Genomic DNA, 17,561 nt, shown 5'->3' on the forward strand with positions numbered 1-17,561 from the left:
AGTCATACTTGAATGACTATCAAGCTCAGCGAAATGTTGCTATTGATTGCAGGCTCAATTTTCAATATGGCGGACGAAGCCGTGGATTTCGAACCTGACTCAAAACGTCCTAGAATAGCTTTGGAATCGTCGCAATCAAATCTTCAAACAGGGACAGATGATCAAGCTGGTGAAGAGAAAACTTACGAGTTACCTAAGTGCGTTCAGGGAAAAGATACTGACGGAAACCTTGAAAGGAAAAATCCAACTGACCCAGAACACGTGCGCGATGGCAGCCCTGAAGAGACACGAAACATAAAAGAAGAGAACCCGGGAAACGATGTATCGGTTAATGAATCATCTAAAAGTGGACTTGATGCTGTGATCGATACTTGTGTTTCTGAAAAGGACGTAGGAATTCTTGAATTCGTGAGTAATTTTCCAGGCTTTCACGGCGTACTGAAGCAGAGGTATACAGACTTCATTGTCAGTGAGAGGGACCTTGAAGGGAACATGGTACGCCTGTCAGATACCTCAATACCTCAGGGTGACAAGACCAAAGAATTTGATCTTAATATATTAAACCTAGAAGAGAGAGAAAAACTCCAAAGAGTTGTTGATGATGAGGAGAAAAAGCTTTCAGTGACTTTATCTCCAGATGACGACAAAGATCACAGAAGATTAATTCACCGTGCCATTAGGGAAAACTACTCTTTCTTAGGTAAAGAAGATTTCACAATGAGTTAATATTTAATCCTAGTATTTGTTAAAATCAGCAAATATACCTTTGTTAACAGGATCTCTGTAGCGCTCCTCTCTTATTGGTCCTTTCTTATTGGTTCTTTGATTTTTACACATGCAGAAGTCATCTGAGATATATTTGTTTTCTTAGGCTTGGTAGTTTACATAAAAATTTAATCAATTTTATTTCAATTGTGCTTTATATTAAGAAGTCTCTCCTGTTTGTTTGTTTGTTTGTTTGTTTGGCTTTTGTGTGTGTGTGTTTTTTTTGTTTTTTGTTTTTTTGTTTTCCTGCAAAAAACAAACAAACAAACAAACAAACAAACAAAATGGGTATGCTAAGGTATAAGGGAGGTATAGTGGCCTAATGTGAAGTGTGCCGCACTCCAGATTTGAGTTCTGGCCAGGATCGTTATGTTGTGCTCTTAGGCATGACACTCCACTCTCAGAGTGCCTCTGTTCATGATCATCCAGGTGTACAACTGGACATCAGTCAAATTAATGCTGGTGGGGGGAGTGGGTGGTAATCCTAATCCTGTGATAGACTAGCACTCCTTCTTGTTGGGAGAGACCAGGAGGTAGCATCTCTACAATAACCAAATTATTGCTCTTGAAATCCACTGAAACGTAGAACACCTGTGGAGCCTGATACATGTAAACTGCTTTACTGAACATTGTGGCTGCCACCTCATAATGGTACTCTTAACTTTGTCTAATGCACGTACATGTTTGTGTCTTTTATTGAACTCAAAATTGTGCTGGAATTTTTTCCTGTTTCTAATATGGACTTAATAACAAACTGGGCCTTTTTATTCTCAATTTCCCTACTGTAAGAGTTAACCATTTTCGTATTCTTTGTAGACAGTGACACAGTGGATGTAGGTGACAAAAAGGCAGTCAGAGTTTTCCATAAGCGGGATTCCAGTGGAAAGCAGAGAAATACTCGCTGGCCAGCTGAACTTGGCAATTATTGCTGGTTTGTTCTTTACAAGGAAAACAAAGACACTATGGATGCTATTAACCTTTTGAGCAAACTCCTTAAGATCAAAGCGGGCATGTTTGGCTATGCTGGAACAAAAGATCGCAGGGCAGTCACCACACAGCAAGTTTCAGTGTACCGAGTCAGGGCTGAACAGCTGAAGGATCTGAATGCTTCCCTTTGGAATATGTGTGTTGGGAATTTTAAGTATTGCAGAGAGCCTCTTAAACTTGGTTCTTTGTCTGGAAACCATTTTATCATAACACTTCGGAATGTTGTTGGGGATCATGATAAGATAACAGAGAGTTTGGAGTCACTGAAAGTTAATGGGTTTATTAATTACTTTGGATTGCAAAGGTTTGGAACCACCTCAGTTCCCACGCATAAAATAGGTGAGTTTTAAAGTAATTACTTGTACATGTATTATCAGGTCATTTCGAAGTAAATGTATGGTGGTTTCTTTGTCTTTGTTTTCAATTAAACAAATTATTGCACTTGTATGTAAAAAGCATCATGTGCATGCATTTATATACAGAGTCAATAGTGTAAAATGCACATGTACAAGAAAAGCTTTTAGTTTTCCATTTAACTTAGTATGCAATCTCAGTACATTGATGAGAATTGCACAAGACTTACCCTTGCCTATAACCTAAGCTGAATTGACATCTGAACATCAAAGATTTGAATTAGTTATATGTGTAGTTTTAGTTTTTATTATCATTTTTATGTTTCAGAGTAGGCGTAATTCAGACTGAAAGTCATTAGGGCTCTAAATCTGTATCCATGCCTACATGTATCTTATGGAGGAAAAAAATTTTAAAAATGATGCACCTCACCCTGCTTGTACTTTGTGATACATGTACATGTACAAAAAAATGCCTTGTATTTCTAAAATCAGCGTCTATATTCTATTAATTTTACTTTTACTAACAAACTTGTTAAATATTTGTAAAATCTACAGGTCGTGCATTGCTTCTCAGTAACTGGTCTGAAGCCATAGATTTGCTTCTTGCTCCAAGAGATGGTGAACCAGATGATCTGAAGGCCGCTCGTCAATACTGGAAAGACACGAATGATGCCAAAGGGACTCTCAAGAGAATGCCCAAACGGAAGTGCATTGAGAGTGACCTCCTGCAGGGTCTGGTGAGACACGGGCCATCAGGCCTGGTTAATGCCTTGCAGGCCATTTCTAGGAATACACGGCTCATGTACGTCCACGCATATCAGAGCTATGTGTGGAACTCTATGGCATCAAGACGCATTAAGGTATTATTTGAAAGTTATGGGAATAGCACATTGAGGCTGAGACTAATGTGGGTAGCCTTTTCAAATGCAAATGATATTAATCTTTTTCAAATGATATTCCCCCGCATGAGCCTCTATTGCAAGCTACTTCCAGTTCAATACCGAGAATATGAAAATGGTCTGTCATAATTGTTCCATAGTCTATGTAAACAATAGCCTCCATTTGGCATGAAAATATGCTTGGATATTTCTCTGTGGATATTATCTGTTCCGAAAAGTGAACAATAATAAAGTGTATTATTGTTTGTCACACGATGTAGTCACTTTAGATGTAGATCGCGACGTTTCGACTGCTTACCGCTAGTCTTCTTCAGGCAATAAGGTCGACTGATTGCACGGTATCATTTATATCACAAACGTTGGCTGTGATTGGTGCATTTTGATCCTCCTATTGTTCCATTGTTCCGACGAGTAGCTGTTCCCTCAGTGGTCTGCTGTGTTACCGTTCTCCTGTTGCTGTGTTTTTTGATCCTGGGCATCAATGCTTCAGGAATTTCAATTCCACTATCCCTGTTGATGTTATTAGGGTGAAGTCTTATGTGAATAGCTTCCTTGACCCTACGTGTGTACCAGTGAGGATCTCGATCAATAAACTTGACCTCATTCCAGATAGGATAGTGGCCGGTCTTGTGGGTGTGTTCAGAAACGGCGGAGGTCTGGGTACGGGCGAGTCTTATATCCCTGTCATGTTCAATGATCCTCTCCTGCATATATCTCCCTGTTTCTCCAATGTAGACTTTGCCGCACTCACGGGGAATCCTGTAGACAACACCATCTTGTTTAGTCGGGTTGACGGTGTCCTTTGGTCGCACTAAGTGTAACCGAAGTGTCGTGTCGCACTTGAAGACAGTGCGAATGCCTTGTTGTTCTAGGCAGCGGTGGAGAGACTCCGAAACTCCTTGGATGTAAGGTAAAACGGCAGTGGATGTAAATTCCGCGGCAGGCTCTCTTCTTGGGGTTGTTCATGCCTTTTTGATCTTCTGCACAAACAAGGAGGGATATCCATTAGAAACAAGTACAGATGACAGATGTTTCTGCTCTCCAGCGATTACTGATGGTTATTATTGCATCTACCACGATGAATAACAACAACCGTTTCCTCAACATTGAAAAGTGATCATTTTTCCAAGAAAGAGGGTACATTGTAGCTCGAGGAAAACTGAGAGCTTTGAGGGACAGATAATGTCCAAGGACAAATATCCGAGCATATTTTTGCACCAAATGGAGACTATTGTGTTTACTATCCTTCAAATATTTTTCACAACATGCACAATTTTGAAAATTGGGGAATATTCTTGGATATTCCCCAGGTTTAGCTGGGAATATTCTGTCATGTGACACGGTTTGGTTGCTCTCTTCAAAGGCTATCAACTGAAGATAAAATTTTATTGAGTTCAATACTTAACAACCATAACCAACAGATACCTACTCACATGTATATATTTATACTGTCTAAATTGTTATACTGTGTTGGGTTTGTTAGGAGTACGCGCTTCAGCCAATCAAAGGAGATCTGGTTGTTGCATCAAAATCATCAGCTGCCTGTTCTACTGACACAGGTGAGTTGTATTTGCCATTTAAAGTTAAATTACACTATGCACATGCCTCATCATGTAGAATTACTTGTGCCATTTCTGTCCCCCTAGCTGGGATGCTCATGCGAATTATGAATCAAGTCTGGAAAATTCCACATATCCTCAAGGCAATAAAAAGTCAGATAATTTAGTTCCTGGATGTTCATTCTTCTCTTGTGCTAGTTAATACATGGAAGCTGAATAAAAATCATTCCAGCTGCTGCAATACTTTTCCTTTCTCTAATTCCATCAGTAGGGAATATCATTTTGTTGTCTAAAGTGACCAAGTAGAGAAGTTGAGAAGTTTTTCACGTAGCAACTTTATTTGCTAAAAGATTCGCTCTCACATAACTGAATTAGACCTGTTTTGGCACAAATGGCTTCAATGATAATTACAAAATTCCTTCCTCCTTGGGTGGGATGCTAATTTCTTACAATTCATGGTCACTGACAATCATTTGACTATGTAAGGTAGGTAAACTCTGCATACTAGCCAAGTGGCCCATCAGACTGGCACTTATCTCCAGTTTCTGTCCACAGCATGAAGCGACTAAGAGTATTTCAACTCCCCCTGGATGGGATGCTAGTCCATCGCAGGGTTACCCCCAGCATTGAATTGGCCGGTACCCATTTGTACACCTGAGTGGAGAGAGGCACTGTGAGGGTAAAGTGTCTTGATATTGCCCAAGAACACAGCCCATTGCCCCCTGCCAGGGCTTGAACCCGGACCCGGGGGGGGGGGGGGGATATTCCCATATATGAGCTATATAGGTATGTGCCACGGGATAGGGTATGGTTTTTGAGGTTCTATAGCCTTAAATAGGGTATAATTTTCGCCCATGTTGGCATGGTGTTCCTGGTGTGATCCTTAGACAGGGTGCCTAAATTGTATCAGCTAAAATAGAAGTGTGTAAAAGTTGACCCGTTCAAGCTATTTCGAGTTTTTGTTTTTCCCTTCCATAGGGTGTCATTTTTCGGGTTTGGGCCTTAAATAGGGTATCAATTTTCGTTTGCTTCATCCTTAAATAGGGTCAGGGTTTAAGCCTATTCGCGGCACACACCTATCCGAAATTTATGGGAGTACCCCCCCCCCCCCGGAACCCGGACCACTTGATCCAGAGGCGAGCGCACTAACCATGAGGCCACCGCGCAACCATTTGACTTTGTATTCGTAGCAAAAGAATGGCTTAGAAAGTAAAACAAAAGAACTTAGATAAGACCAGGCTAGAGAGGGAAAGAGTCTTGTTCAAGAACACAAAATGACAATCCAGGATTTTTTTTACAGACGAGTCACAGATGCAGGATACTATCGAATTTATTTCTGAGCCAAGCCGAACAGCAGTAACAGTCGTAACCGAAGAACATCTGAAGAGCGGACAGTTCACAATCCACGACGTTGTCCTTCCACTTCCTGGATACGACGTTGTTTACCCTGACAACGAGCTAAAAGATCACTACAGACAAATAATGGCCAACGATGGACTTGACATTGGCAACATGAGGCGAAAAGTTCGAGACTATGCACTTTCAGGGGCTTATCGGTAAGTAGAAATGAAAAAAAAAATTAAAGAGCCTTTATTTACTTTGGGCAGTGTTTATAGTATAAAGGCTAATGGGGCCGAACAAACAACTGAGACAAATGATTTAAATCAATGAACATAACATTGTTGAGAATCCCAACTGGCCGGAGCAAACCAATTGGCTATTTACAAACATGGCCGAGGATTTGAACTCGGGGTTACCGTGAAACAAATCCAGGTAGTGGACAGAGCGGGACTCAAACCCGAGACTGCTGGATTGCGAGTCCGACGCGCTGACCACTCGGCCACGTTGGATTTGTTCTTAAATGTTTTCTTCTAGTTGTACGTACGCGGGACGTGACAGGTCTGTGTTCGCGAAAAAGCTCCTGAATATATAGTAAAGCATCTCATGAGGGGGAAAATGTAATGCAACGTTGCGTAACGGACAAGGAGCGGGATTGAGATGCGTTAGACGTAAGATTCGATACGCTAAGAGATGCGAGGCTACACGCAAGAACGAAACTTAATACGCGAGAAAAGAGACGCAACGCGCTAAAAGGAGACCCTAATAAATTGTCGATGATAAAAAAAATCTATCAAATTGTTATAACATGTACTGTCTGCTCATCTTCATTGATTGTTCCCCTTTGATTCCGCAATGACTCGCCTATGTGTTAAGAAAACCTTCGTTTCATAGGAAGTTACTCGTCAGGCCGAGTCTTATGAGCTGGCGTTGGATACGTTACAATGATGTTAAACAACCCCTGGCCCTGACAGACAAGGACCGACTAAATGTGGCTCAGGAGCCCCAGTCTGTTCCAGACGGAAAGTACTTGGCACTACAGATGGAGTTCACTTTGCCCACGTCAACTTACGCTACAATGGCTTTACGTGAAATTCTGAGATGTGACACGTCATCAGCTTACCAGTCTACTCTCAACCAAGAGTGAGGCCTGGTTGCAATTGACAACTTGCTATAAGTATGGTAGACTCGTTAGAAATTCCATGTTTTCAAAGAAGGTCGTGCTGTATTGGGACCGTTCGTTTCAGCTGAAATTGTTTTGCGTTGGTTAGGATCAAGTGCTTAAGAACCCATTTTCCAACGCCTTTTCTGTTGAAACGGTCAAAAACTTTTCGGCAGTGTACTGTTGAAATCACCCAGTCAAACATGTTACAGTTTGACCGAGTTTAATGCCATTTGAAAACATAAATCAACCAAACAAGTCGGAAACGCTTTCTTCTAAACGAAACCAAACAAGAATGGTGAAAAATTAAGACACATTCCGCTCGAAGTTCGAGCAATAAGTGCAAAAACTATTTACTTAAAATCTACTCATAGCACGGTAACTTTTTAACACAACTCACTTTAGTTCATTTCTCTAAGTGACACCTCGATTAAATTCTCAAGCATTCTCGAGAAAGTTAATGTCAAACCTCCAGTTCAGTTTTCTCTCGCGGGGTCAGCTTGAGAGCTAAAGTCTCGATAAGTCCTTCTTAACTGTATTCAAAATATTACCATGCCATGAGGGGTTTTTTTGTAACTGAATTTTTGCCATTATTGCTCGAATGTTCTGCGGAAACCATCTTAAAAGGTAAAATTGTTGGGAAATTTCAAACTAAGTACCAATTTAATTAAGTTCCCCACAAGCTATGTGAAATACTGGGAAGGGAATTTCTTTTCTTTTCTTTTCTTTTCCTTTGTTTTTCTTGTTTTTCTCAATGGAACAGAAAAAAACGTGAACAAAACAAGATTAATTGTCACACAATAAAATTGCGATAAAGTTGTTATTGCAGACTCTTTTAGTTGTTGTATTTTATTTCAACTGTGCGCACTATGATGCAATACAGTAATGTAATACAAAAATATTATAATATGGCTGTTTTACAATTTATCAACATGTTGATTGATTCTTGACATTTTCATCTTTGTTCTTGACTACAAGCAGTCTGTACTGTGCCTTATAGCTGTGGAGTTTTAATGTAGGCTTTTGGTTTAATTTAGGTCTTCGCATTTCGTAAAAGTTAAAAAAGCAAGTCAGGTTTTTGGAAAATAGAATTGCACGAGAAAGGATACAAGGTCAAGGAAAAGAAGGTAATACACCAGAAAATCATATAAGATTGTATACCACAGACAGTGATATTTCAATGTACAAGTTAAATCTTTACAAGTTGCTTTTACTCTTGTCCTGTTCTGTGTTATTTGAGCCAAGACAATTTTCTTCTGGAAATTCACGGAGCTGAACCACGACAATCTTGTCCCCAGAGTCCGCTCCTTTTCGGTCAGCGGCGACCGAACGTGCGATGCTCTAGACGAAATCCAAAACTAGAACCAGCAAGTCCTGGTTCCTGGTCTGATTGTGCGCTTGCGTTCAACTGCAGTAAAGGTGTCTGAACATGCGTAGAGAGAGAAACCGATGTAGCTAATGCTGGTTCACAAAAAGGATCGTAGCCATTGGAGCCATAACAGTTTCGATTATAAAAACTGTGCATGCGAGTCGACACCACGTGTAGTACTCTTGCTATCCCCGAAGTGAAAATTACTGTTTGAATACTCCCAGATACAGCGAGAGTCAGAAACTCTCCGAGTGCTTTTTTGTCGTAGATTGGACTTGCTCCCTCGTTGTTGAGGTCTTAGTCACGTGTATTATGATCAGCTGTAAAATACATACCTTGCTTTTGTAGAATCATCAATTGTTCGCTCTTTCCATGCTAACAAGCTATACAGCAACTTAGAAGCGTTGGGTGACAAACCAAGCAACAGTCGCAACGTTTCAATATTATGCTTGAGCTCTATTATACATTGTTGCATTTGCGAACATATTTTCATTCGCTTTTTTCGTCTTTATATTATTATTGTTTCGTTCTTTTGTATGCAGTGCATCGTTGTACTACCAGGATTTAGTAACAACTGGTCAAATATAATTGTTGGTGAAAATTTACCCATCGCTGTTGTTTAAAGGCAGGCTGTTCAAACTTCGTTGACATTCTTGGAAGTGGAAAGAAATGCAACCTTTCCTTGAAGAAATAGTGTCTCAATCCAAGCAAAGAATTTCGTCATGCGTGCTTTAATCGATAATTCCTCTTTCCTATATCGTGCAAACTGCGCATGTTAGTTCCCAGTCCTGCCTGTATTTCGAGCATGGCAGCACACCACATTGTCCCTTAACTGAAGCGAGCAAAGCTTTCCCGGCATGCCTTCTGCTTTGAATTACATTGACTCCGGTTGCGTCGGCGTCCACGCAAATGTACTCCGGTCTCGTGCTGTTTGAAGTATCGGTCATAAGGTACCCGTGATATTCGCGGGTCCAGAGACGGGACGGGCAAACATTACGGGCAGGAATCATCATTAAGGATCCTCTGTGCTCCACGCGGCACATAGCACAAGGTACACCGAGGTAGCTTATCTCTGAGCCCCTACCAGGGAACTTAGCAAAAAGGTCCTCGACGTGCCCGTATTCCACACCAAAGAGGGACGCTTTCGAGTGGTATCCTGGTGTGGGGGGCTTGGAGTAAAGGGGCTCCAAAGGCATACACAAATAGTTGGTTCCTCCTCCTTGTGGCGTGGATCTCCATCCTGCTACTTGGCCTAGCACAATACAGAAAACGTTCATGATAAACGGGCGTAATTATGATCTGGGAATACCACTGTCGATGAAGCGATGATCATATTTTACATGATTTGTAGACGGCCATTACAGTTTTGGGTTTCAGTTCAGCCTCAGCCTACTAAGTCTTAGGTTGCCCAGTTTTGCTCACAGTTTTCTAGGTTATTTGGTAATACTATAACTTGTTTCGCTTAATAAATGTCAAGGCAAGCTCACCTCCAACAAGGAAAACAATTCAATAACGCTTAATATGTCTTTCGACCTTCTATGTTCAGACTACATACTCATGAAATGCTGTAAATAACAGTGACTGTTATGAGGCTTGTGTCCAGTTTGTGTATGATAGTTCATAAATTGCTGTCTAAACTTGCCTTCATAAACAAGAACTGTTCCTCTGTCAGGGCACACCCTGCGCCCCCATCGAATGAACACGGTACTTCCTGATCTCTCTTCCTTAGGACCCTTTGTAATGGTTTCCTTGTGGCACATTACTGGATCGCCGGGAGGGCCCTTCGGACCTTGTTTGCCCTTGTGACCCTTTTGCCCGTGATGTCCTTTAGGGCCTGTGGAACCATCTCTACCTTAAACAAAACAAAATCTGCTAGAGTACCTACTGGACATCAAACCAAGTTTAGAATCTCTCTTTACAATATTTACCTCATTGGCGTTATGCATTCCAATATCTGATCGAACTAAGAAAATATCATTTTTGAGTTATCTTTTTTGGAAAAAAAAAATACCTCTTAGTCGGCGCGTCGGGTATGTTATGGACGGGTCAATGGGTGGGTGGGTGAGTGAGTGAGTGAGTCAGTGAGTCAGTGAGTCAGTGAGTCAGTGAGTCAGTGAGTCAGTGAGTCAGTGAGTCAGTGAGTCAGTGAGTCAGTGAGTCAGTGAGTCAGTGAGTCAGTGAGTCAGTGAGTCAGTGAGTCAGTGAGTCAGTGAGTGAGTCAGTGAGTCAGTGAGTCAGTGAGTCAGTGAGTGAGTCAGTGAGTCAGTGAGTCAGTGAGTCAGTGAGTGAGTCAGTGAGTCAGTGAGTCAGTGAGTCAGTCAGTGAGTCAGTGAGTGAGTCAGTGAGTCAGTGAGTCAGTGAGTGAGTCAGTGAGTCAGTGAGTCAGTGAGTCAGTGAGTCAGTGAGTCAGTGAGTCAGTGAGTGAGCGAGCGAGTGATGTATGTATGTCACACCAATCAGATTGGATCTACTATGAACAGCCAATCAAATTTCTTGTTGCAAAGGTAAATGGTATGTCAGAAACACAAGGTATGTATAAACACAAGGACTTTGGTAATTGAAAAATAAAGAGTGACGTGTATGTTGCCGGGTTGTGATTTTTAGTCTGGTTTGGAGGGGAGTGTGACAGTTACATAGGTACATTGGGTTGTTTTAGAGTGCATAATTTTCAGTGTAATGGTGGCTAGTTATGAACGAGATGAGTCTTGAGTTTTGAAGCAGTTCGTGAGTTAGTAGTAGGCAAATGGCACGAGATATTTTTTTTATTTTTAATTACAAAGGGTAACTTGATACTTTTGTTTTTCACAAGGAGTTAATTCAATTAGAGGTCACGAATCGTCGGTTCTAGTTCTTAGGACATGTTTTAGAGGAGTCAAGACTATTTAGATTTGAAGCAGTTCTAACGTTTACAATCGTAAGTGCAGGTAACGATTGTTTTGTTCTTATTGCATGCAAATATAGCGAGATATTTTTATTTTTTAGTTACAATGGGTAATTTGACACTCTTGTTTTTCACAAGGTAGTAAATTCAATTAGAGCTGACGAATCGTCACCACTTGTTCCCACGAGATGTTTGCTATTTTTAGTTACAAATGGTAACTCGACACTTTTGTTTTTCATATGGGAGTAAATTCAATTAGAGCTTACAAGTTATCGGCTATTGTTCCCAGGATATTAAACAAAAAAGAAGCTTTCATTTCTAGAGTGTTTTTACGTCTCTGCAGTAGCAGTTTAATAGTTTTATTTGATGACATTCATTTAAGTCCGATATTTTTAAAGGTAAAAAGTATGAAAACTGTTCAAATGTTCTTTGAAGACTGCGTGGCGTCAAGTTAAGGTGCATTTAATTAAATCAGACTTTCAACGTGTCAGAGAGGTTTTTTTCTTTCTTTCTATTTTTGGTGAAGTAGTGTTGTTGCGTTGTGTTGTATAAAAAGGGTAAACTTACGACTCGTCTAAAATGCGAAAAGTTCTCTTGAGAATTTTTAGCAAAAATTCCCCTTAGCGGTTGGAAGGGCTATGTGATCGGTGAGAGAGAGAGTTATGCATGTGCTCGTGTCACACCAATCACAGTGTGGGTTGTATCAAAGAACGAATCAAATTGCCTGTTAGAAAATAAGATGATATCTACATTAATCTGGAGACGTGTCAGATTACTTTAGTATGTTCAGTCGAACATTTTACATGTCAGTCGATTTAGCTTTATGGAGGGAGAATTACATAAGGAAAGTATTTTCTGTGACGCTCAGCTGCTTACGACGCACACGCTGTCAGCAAAAGGTCCAACACTAAATTGTGATTCGAGCGTTTTTGGACGGGCTAGTTTTGTTGACCGAAGTAAAAACTGTAGGAAGGATATTGTTATTATGAAGTTTTTTGTGTGGTTATTACAAAAAGTTGCAGAAATGTTAAGAACTCTCGTTGTGATTGCGTCATGGCCTACTTTTCGTCGAAGGTGGCTGGGAATATTTCGTATGGTAAGAGTGGTGTCATTCAAGATTTTTGAGTTATCTTTTTGTAAAAAAAAAATACCTCTTAGTCGGCGCGTCGGGGTATGTTATGGACGGGTCAATGGATGAGTGAGTGAGTGAGAGATGTATGTATGTCACACCAATCAGATTGGATCTACTATAAACAGCCAGTCAAATTTCTTGTTGTAAAGGTAAATGGTTTGTGAGAAGATTTGATCCCGATACAGTTCAGAACGGCCGTATTTATTCTCCGGCTTCTATAAAAGAGGAGGAAGTATTCATATATTGGGCTTACTTCGACATTTTCTGTGGGTTAGGCTGAGGATTATGCCGGCGAGTTTGATAATCATTTGCAACTGGATAATCAGTCAACGAAACATAGTGTTTAGCATATAACTACGAGCATGCGATGAAGGGTGAGCTTTTCCCACTAGATAAGTTTTTGAATTGAGTCTTGAGCCGCTCTATTATTAGTTCCCTTAACTTGAGTATTTTCGAGCAAAAATTCCTCTTGGGGGCTGGAAGGGCTCCCGAGGGGTACTCCCAAAAAAATTGGGTGGGGGTGTGCGGCCCGCTTCCCAAAACCCTTACCCTATTTATGACCAAAATCTGCGATATTCCTTACCCTAGTTATGACCTGACCAAAAATTCGACACCCTATTTACGACCTGACCCTTAAATCAAAACCCTGTTTCAGACCTGCGTTATAATTAGCTCCCTAGTTCAAATCAATGTTAAATTACCTTAAACATACAGATTTGTGAAGGGCTTTTGTTGATTTTCTTTTCGATAATGATGAAAAAGTGGCTTCTTCTAAAAGCATACCCATATCAAGGCTAGAGTACAAAAACCATACCCTATTTATGACCAAAATTGCCAAAATCAGCTAAAATCGATACCCTATTTATGACCAAAACGGCCGAAAAACTATACCCTTCGGGGCCGCACAGACCTATAGAGCCCATATAAGGGAGTTCCCCCCCCCCCCGGGGAAAGGGCTATGTGATTAGTGAGGGAGGGAGTTATGCATGTGCGCGTGTCAGACCAATCAGTGTGGGTTGTATCAAAGAACGAATCAAATTGCCTGTTAGAAAATAAGATGGTACATTAATCTGGAGACGTGTCAGATTATATTACTGTAGTTTGTTCAGTCAAACATTTTATGGTTTACTCTTTAGTTATTTTACCATTACCGATGTAACATCGTATGTACATCATAAACTCCCAGTTTCTTTCTTGCTGTACATCGCAACCAAAAAAACTTGTCAAATCAACCAAATCATTGCTGTAAACAGCTCCATGCATGCTCCTATCTCCAAGACTTATAGTTCACAAAAAAATAACTCTTGCACGCCTTGCGTGCCTATGTTTGAATACTGAAAGGGTGATTAATTTCGTTTTCAACTGACCAACAAGAAATGGAAAAAACACGACACAAGAGTATCACAACGTTGTCAAGAACTATCTTAGTTTTAAGGGTACTGCGTTCGGTGTCTTTGTTAAAAAGACTTAAACTTGCCAAGGAGAAATGAAAGCAGATCTCATTCATAGAATGCATGCAAAGGCTACTTACCCGGTAATCCCTGTCTCCCCGGGATTCCATTCATTCCCGGTATTCCGTCGCGCCCGTCAGTGCCATCTCTTCCTACACTAATAAACACAAACACAGCGTCATGCGAAATTCGTGCCATCAACTGAATTCAACACAACAACAGAGGTAATCGCGGTAACAGCCAACTACTCACCGTCTCTTCCAGGTATCCCGTCCTTCCCGTCGCGCCCCGGTATCCCATTTTTTCCCGGCATGCCATTCCTTCCTTGTGGTCCCTGAACACAAAATGATCTTTGGTCAGGAGGCATGCTGAAGTTTCTTGACGCTGTAAAACTACACATTTAAAAGAAGAAGATAAAGACAGTGGTGTTTGGGTGCTTCTTCATATATATAATTCGTCAAGCTTAAACAAAGGAAATAGCAACCCTGAGTTGCATAGATTTTTCGATTTTACTTCTCCGTTTTTCCACACTGTGTTTGACCACATTACCACACATCTCGAAGTTCGTTAAAAATACTTCGCTGCGCGTCATATTTTGAACTCTCTTATCGCTGTTTTGAAATGAGGTGCAACACAATCTCTCGTGTTTTATACAATACTTGAAATTCATGAAACCTTAAGCTTCTAGAAACATTTATCGAAGTTAATGAACAAAAAATACGAGTTACGTTGGTGAGGCAAACGTAAAATCACTTTGTGTGTCATGTGTCGGGTTAGTCACTAGACAACACACAGTCCATATGTGATGTAACCTTTTGGGGCAAATGTGTCCAGTGCCAGTTGTCAAGTTAGATGGTAAAGTTAAAGGGGGTTGATATGTTAGAAAAGTATAAAAGGTAACACTTGCATTCACACTTGATCAGACACCACTCCATTTATCTGTGGAATGTCCAATTGCTAAATCCTTTTCGAAGAAATTGACAGTGGTACAACGTTACATGTAGAGGAAACATTGCTTTGTAGCAAAACGAAATAATCTGTGGTGTTTTTACAACACACATCGTCCGGTTTAACCCTAAATCACTTGATCATAACTGGAAAATATTTTGTTTGTACACTGACACAGCACAAGATGAAAAAAGACCCCAGTTAACAGATTTCGTAACCCTCGTTCCGCCTTATGCCTTGGTCTTCATTTGGAAGTTTGGATGGTTAGACGACGCAGAACGTTTGCATTTCTCCGGTGTCACCTTTTCAATTCAGGTGACGAAGCGACGCCATTTTGGTAGTCAAATTGTTGGACTACTAGTCCAGTGTCGTTCAAATTGTTACTTTTTTTTCTCTCGGTGGCCATTTTCTCTTGTGAAATCCTTGCATATTTTATCCACGAGATAACGTAGTCATTAACTGTTAATTTTATACGTCAACGAGGGCATTCTTTGTTTTACATTCCTCGGTTTCTAACTTTCGTTAAATCGACTTCTCGTCAATATGTCATTACCTGCGAGTGTTAGTAAAGTACCTCATGTATGAGCAATATAAGAGAATCTGGGACACGTATAAAGGCATATGTAGCCATAACAAACACAAACCTAAGCATTGATTCAATATGACAATATTTAACGATTTGTTAATTAAAAGGGTGCGTTAAATTTAGTGCAAGTAATCAATCAATCTTGTCAAAGCAATCACCTGTGAAAAGTCAACGATAATCGTGATAAAATCTCTGCCGTGTGTCCAAAATTAATAAAACGAAAGGCACCAAACACGCAAATAATGTCTTGTTTTATTGAACAAATATTAACGAAAAATCGGTCACGAAAGTTGTAAGGAGCTTCTGTGTTGGTGCCGTGTTTCGTGCAATGTTTCTTTACATATACTCATGGTCAAGCAGTCGATTTTAGCTCAGTCTGTTCTTATTCTGTAGATAAACGGCCTAAATGTAGCTTTAAATTCCAATTTTTAAGACGAATTTGCTAACAGACGAAACTCATTACTATCACGAACTTTATTCTGGTCGTTCAGTGCAGGCCTCAGAGATAAAATCAACTTCTGATTGTGAGGTGTTATCGAACTAGACAAGCCAATGAACTTTGACTATGTTTTATTTTAGTACAACTATTTATACACTTTGATGTTTCCCATTTGTTTTTCAAGATGAAAACTGGAGAAACGGGTCGGGATCACAGACTATTTCAAGCTTTTTTGAGCCTTCAGTAATTGTAACACGATTCTATCTTTCGATTTCATTCCTTTCTCAATGCAACAGCCAAATAAAAGACAACATCCCTTAGTTGATCACTTTCTTCAGTTCTTCTCACGAATTCTTTCATGATCTCTTGACAGTGCACAGATGTTGTTAGGATTAATAAGACGTATATTACTCTAGGGAATAAGAAGTTTGACGTTTGTTACCTATCATGATAATGTTGGAGGCACATGATATTGATTTAGGATGGATGGCTTTCTTTTATTCCAGCTCTCTGACAAACATAGCACATCAAAAGACACGATTTGTCGCACGAATATGACAAAAGGAAGCAAAACAGGCTGCTTGATCGTGTAGTTGTTCATCACGTTTCGTTTGTATGACATAAAAAGCAATAGTTATGATAACTTAATCAGTCACACGAAAGATTGGCACTCAAGAACTATAAGAATCTGTTTTAAATTATTACTTGTTAAGTTATTTCTATTTACATGAAGGTAGAGTTTTGTAATTTGCAAACGATGCTGAAATCAAATGTGGCACTCACACGAGAGTTTGCATCGTGCAATACGGCTATTAATTAACTTACACAGGCTGATTCAACTTACTGATTTTCCAAGGTTTCGAGTCGTCTCCATAGGTCATTCAAATTCCCTTCATGGTGCGTGCGCCGCTTTCCACGAGAGTGAACATGATCGGGCCTCGTGTCATAAGACTGTATCTGCGCTCTTTCGTTCTCTTTGCCGTTGATATAATCCTCTAGCTTATCTAGCCTTGCCAGGGCATCCGTGAGACGTGTACTTAGTTGTACATGAAGGACAAATTGAGCAGACAAGTAGCTCACAACGATCGCAATTTGAATAAACTGCCACAGCGAAAACGAAAGACAACGACCAACAAACCACTGTAAAAGTCGACGCATTTTGTCCCAGCTTAAGAGCACGTTATTCTTGTAAATTGAAACAGCTGCAGGCGCTGATAGCACATTTTACAAAGAGTGAAAGTAAAACAACCATCTTTGACTTTCTGCGCGATCTAGTGGCATACTGTTAACTTGTATTCCCCTGATATGTGCATTCCACAATAAACGTCACGATGATAGTCTTGTGGTCAGAGTTAATTTACATTCATTCATGCTAATGAAATGGCAACCCAAGCGGAACCAGACCTGTGTTGAAATTTCAATTACAAAACAACGGTCAACAGTTCGTCCTGAAATGAACAAAATCACGCCCCTCTATTGTTCAAATTTGCCCGAGTTTAATTCGTCACTACATTCATGCCTTTACCCTTTGTTACATGACAGAAATCGCACCTGGTGACGTGACCACAACTGAAATACTCTGCTCAAGTTGCACTGTCGTTGTGCCAGAAAGGTTCAAATAAAATTTCCAAGGCGCTTGTCATTTTATATCTATTTTGGCACTGATTGATCTATTTACCACATGTCCCCTTA

General features: G+C 40.3%; 2 protein-coding genes and 1 pseudogene across 2 annotated transcripts; 1 reads left to right on the forward strand and 2 right to left on the reverse strand.

The window, feature by feature from the left end:
* The first annotated feature begins 12 nt into the window (after positions 1-12).
* On the forward strand, positions 13-7,893 carry LOC110059973 (pseudouridylate synthase 7 homolog). Its single transcript, XM_020766692.2, has 6 exons — positions 13-700; positions 1,582-2,091; positions 2,661-2,965; positions 4,488-4,563; positions 5,864-6,119; positions 6,796-7,893. The coding sequence occupies exons 1-6, from the start codon at positions 13-15 to the stop codon at positions 7,046-7,048; spliced, it is 2,088 nt and encodes a 695-aa protein (XP_020622351.2). The 3' UTR covers positions 7,049-7,893.
* On the reverse strand, positions 3,196-4,056 carry LOC149117201 (uncharacterized; annotated as a pseudogene).
* Positions 7,894-7,896: 3 nt separating the features above from the next.
* LOC110059965 (uncharacterized) lies at positions 7,897-17,309 on the reverse strand. The gene is made up of 5 exons (XM_089282862.1): positions 16,714-17,309; positions 14,149-14,288; positions 13,977-14,048; positions 10,075-10,284; positions 7,897-9,684 (listed from the first exon to the last, which is right to left on the reverse strand). Exons 1-5 carry the CDS (start codon positions 17,025-17,027, stop codon positions 9,185-9,187), a joined length of 1,236 nt encoding a protein of 411 aa, XP_089138988.1. The 5' UTR covers positions 17,028-17,309; the 3' UTR covers positions 7,897-9,184.
* Positions 17,310-17,561: the final 252 nt, after the last annotated feature.

This window comes from Orbicella faveolata, unplaced genomic scaffold (genome assembly GCF_042242905.1).
Source record: "Orbicella faveolata isolate gen_17 unplaced genomic scaffold, um_ofav_v1 contig_12, whole genome shotgun sequence".
Classification (NCBI taxonomy): domain Eukaryota; kingdom Metazoa; phylum Cnidaria; class Anthozoa; order Scleractinia; family Merulinidae; genus Orbicella; species Orbicella faveolata.

Excerpts from the sequence above, each read along its gene's own strand:
- LOC110059973 (XM_020766692.2), top strand. The coding sequence starts at position 13 with ATGACTATCAAGCTCAGCGAAATGTTGCTATTGATTGCAGGCTCAATT. Across the intron at positions 701-1,581 it reads GGAAAACTACTCTTTCTTAG|ACAGTGACACAGTGGATGTA; the intron begins GTAAAGAAGATT and ends TATTCTTTGTAG. Across the intron at positions 2,966-4,487 it reads TGGCATCAAGACGCATTAAG|GAGTACGCGCTTCAGCCAAT; the intron begins GTATTATTTGAA and ends TGGGTTTGTTAG.
- LOC110059965 (XM_089282862.1), bottom strand. The coding sequence starts at position 17,027 with ATGCGTCGACTTTTACAGTGGTTTGTTGGTCGTTGTCTTTCGTTTTCG. Across the intron at positions 14,289-16,713 it reads CTCGAAACCTTGGAAAATCA|TTTTACAGCGTCAAGAAACT; the intron begins GTAAGTTGAATC and ends TTAAATGTGTAG. Across the intron at positions 9,685-10,074 it reads AACAGTTCTTGTTTATGAAG|GCCAAGTAGCAGGATGGAGA; the intron begins GCAAGTTTAGAC and ends GTATTGTGCTAG.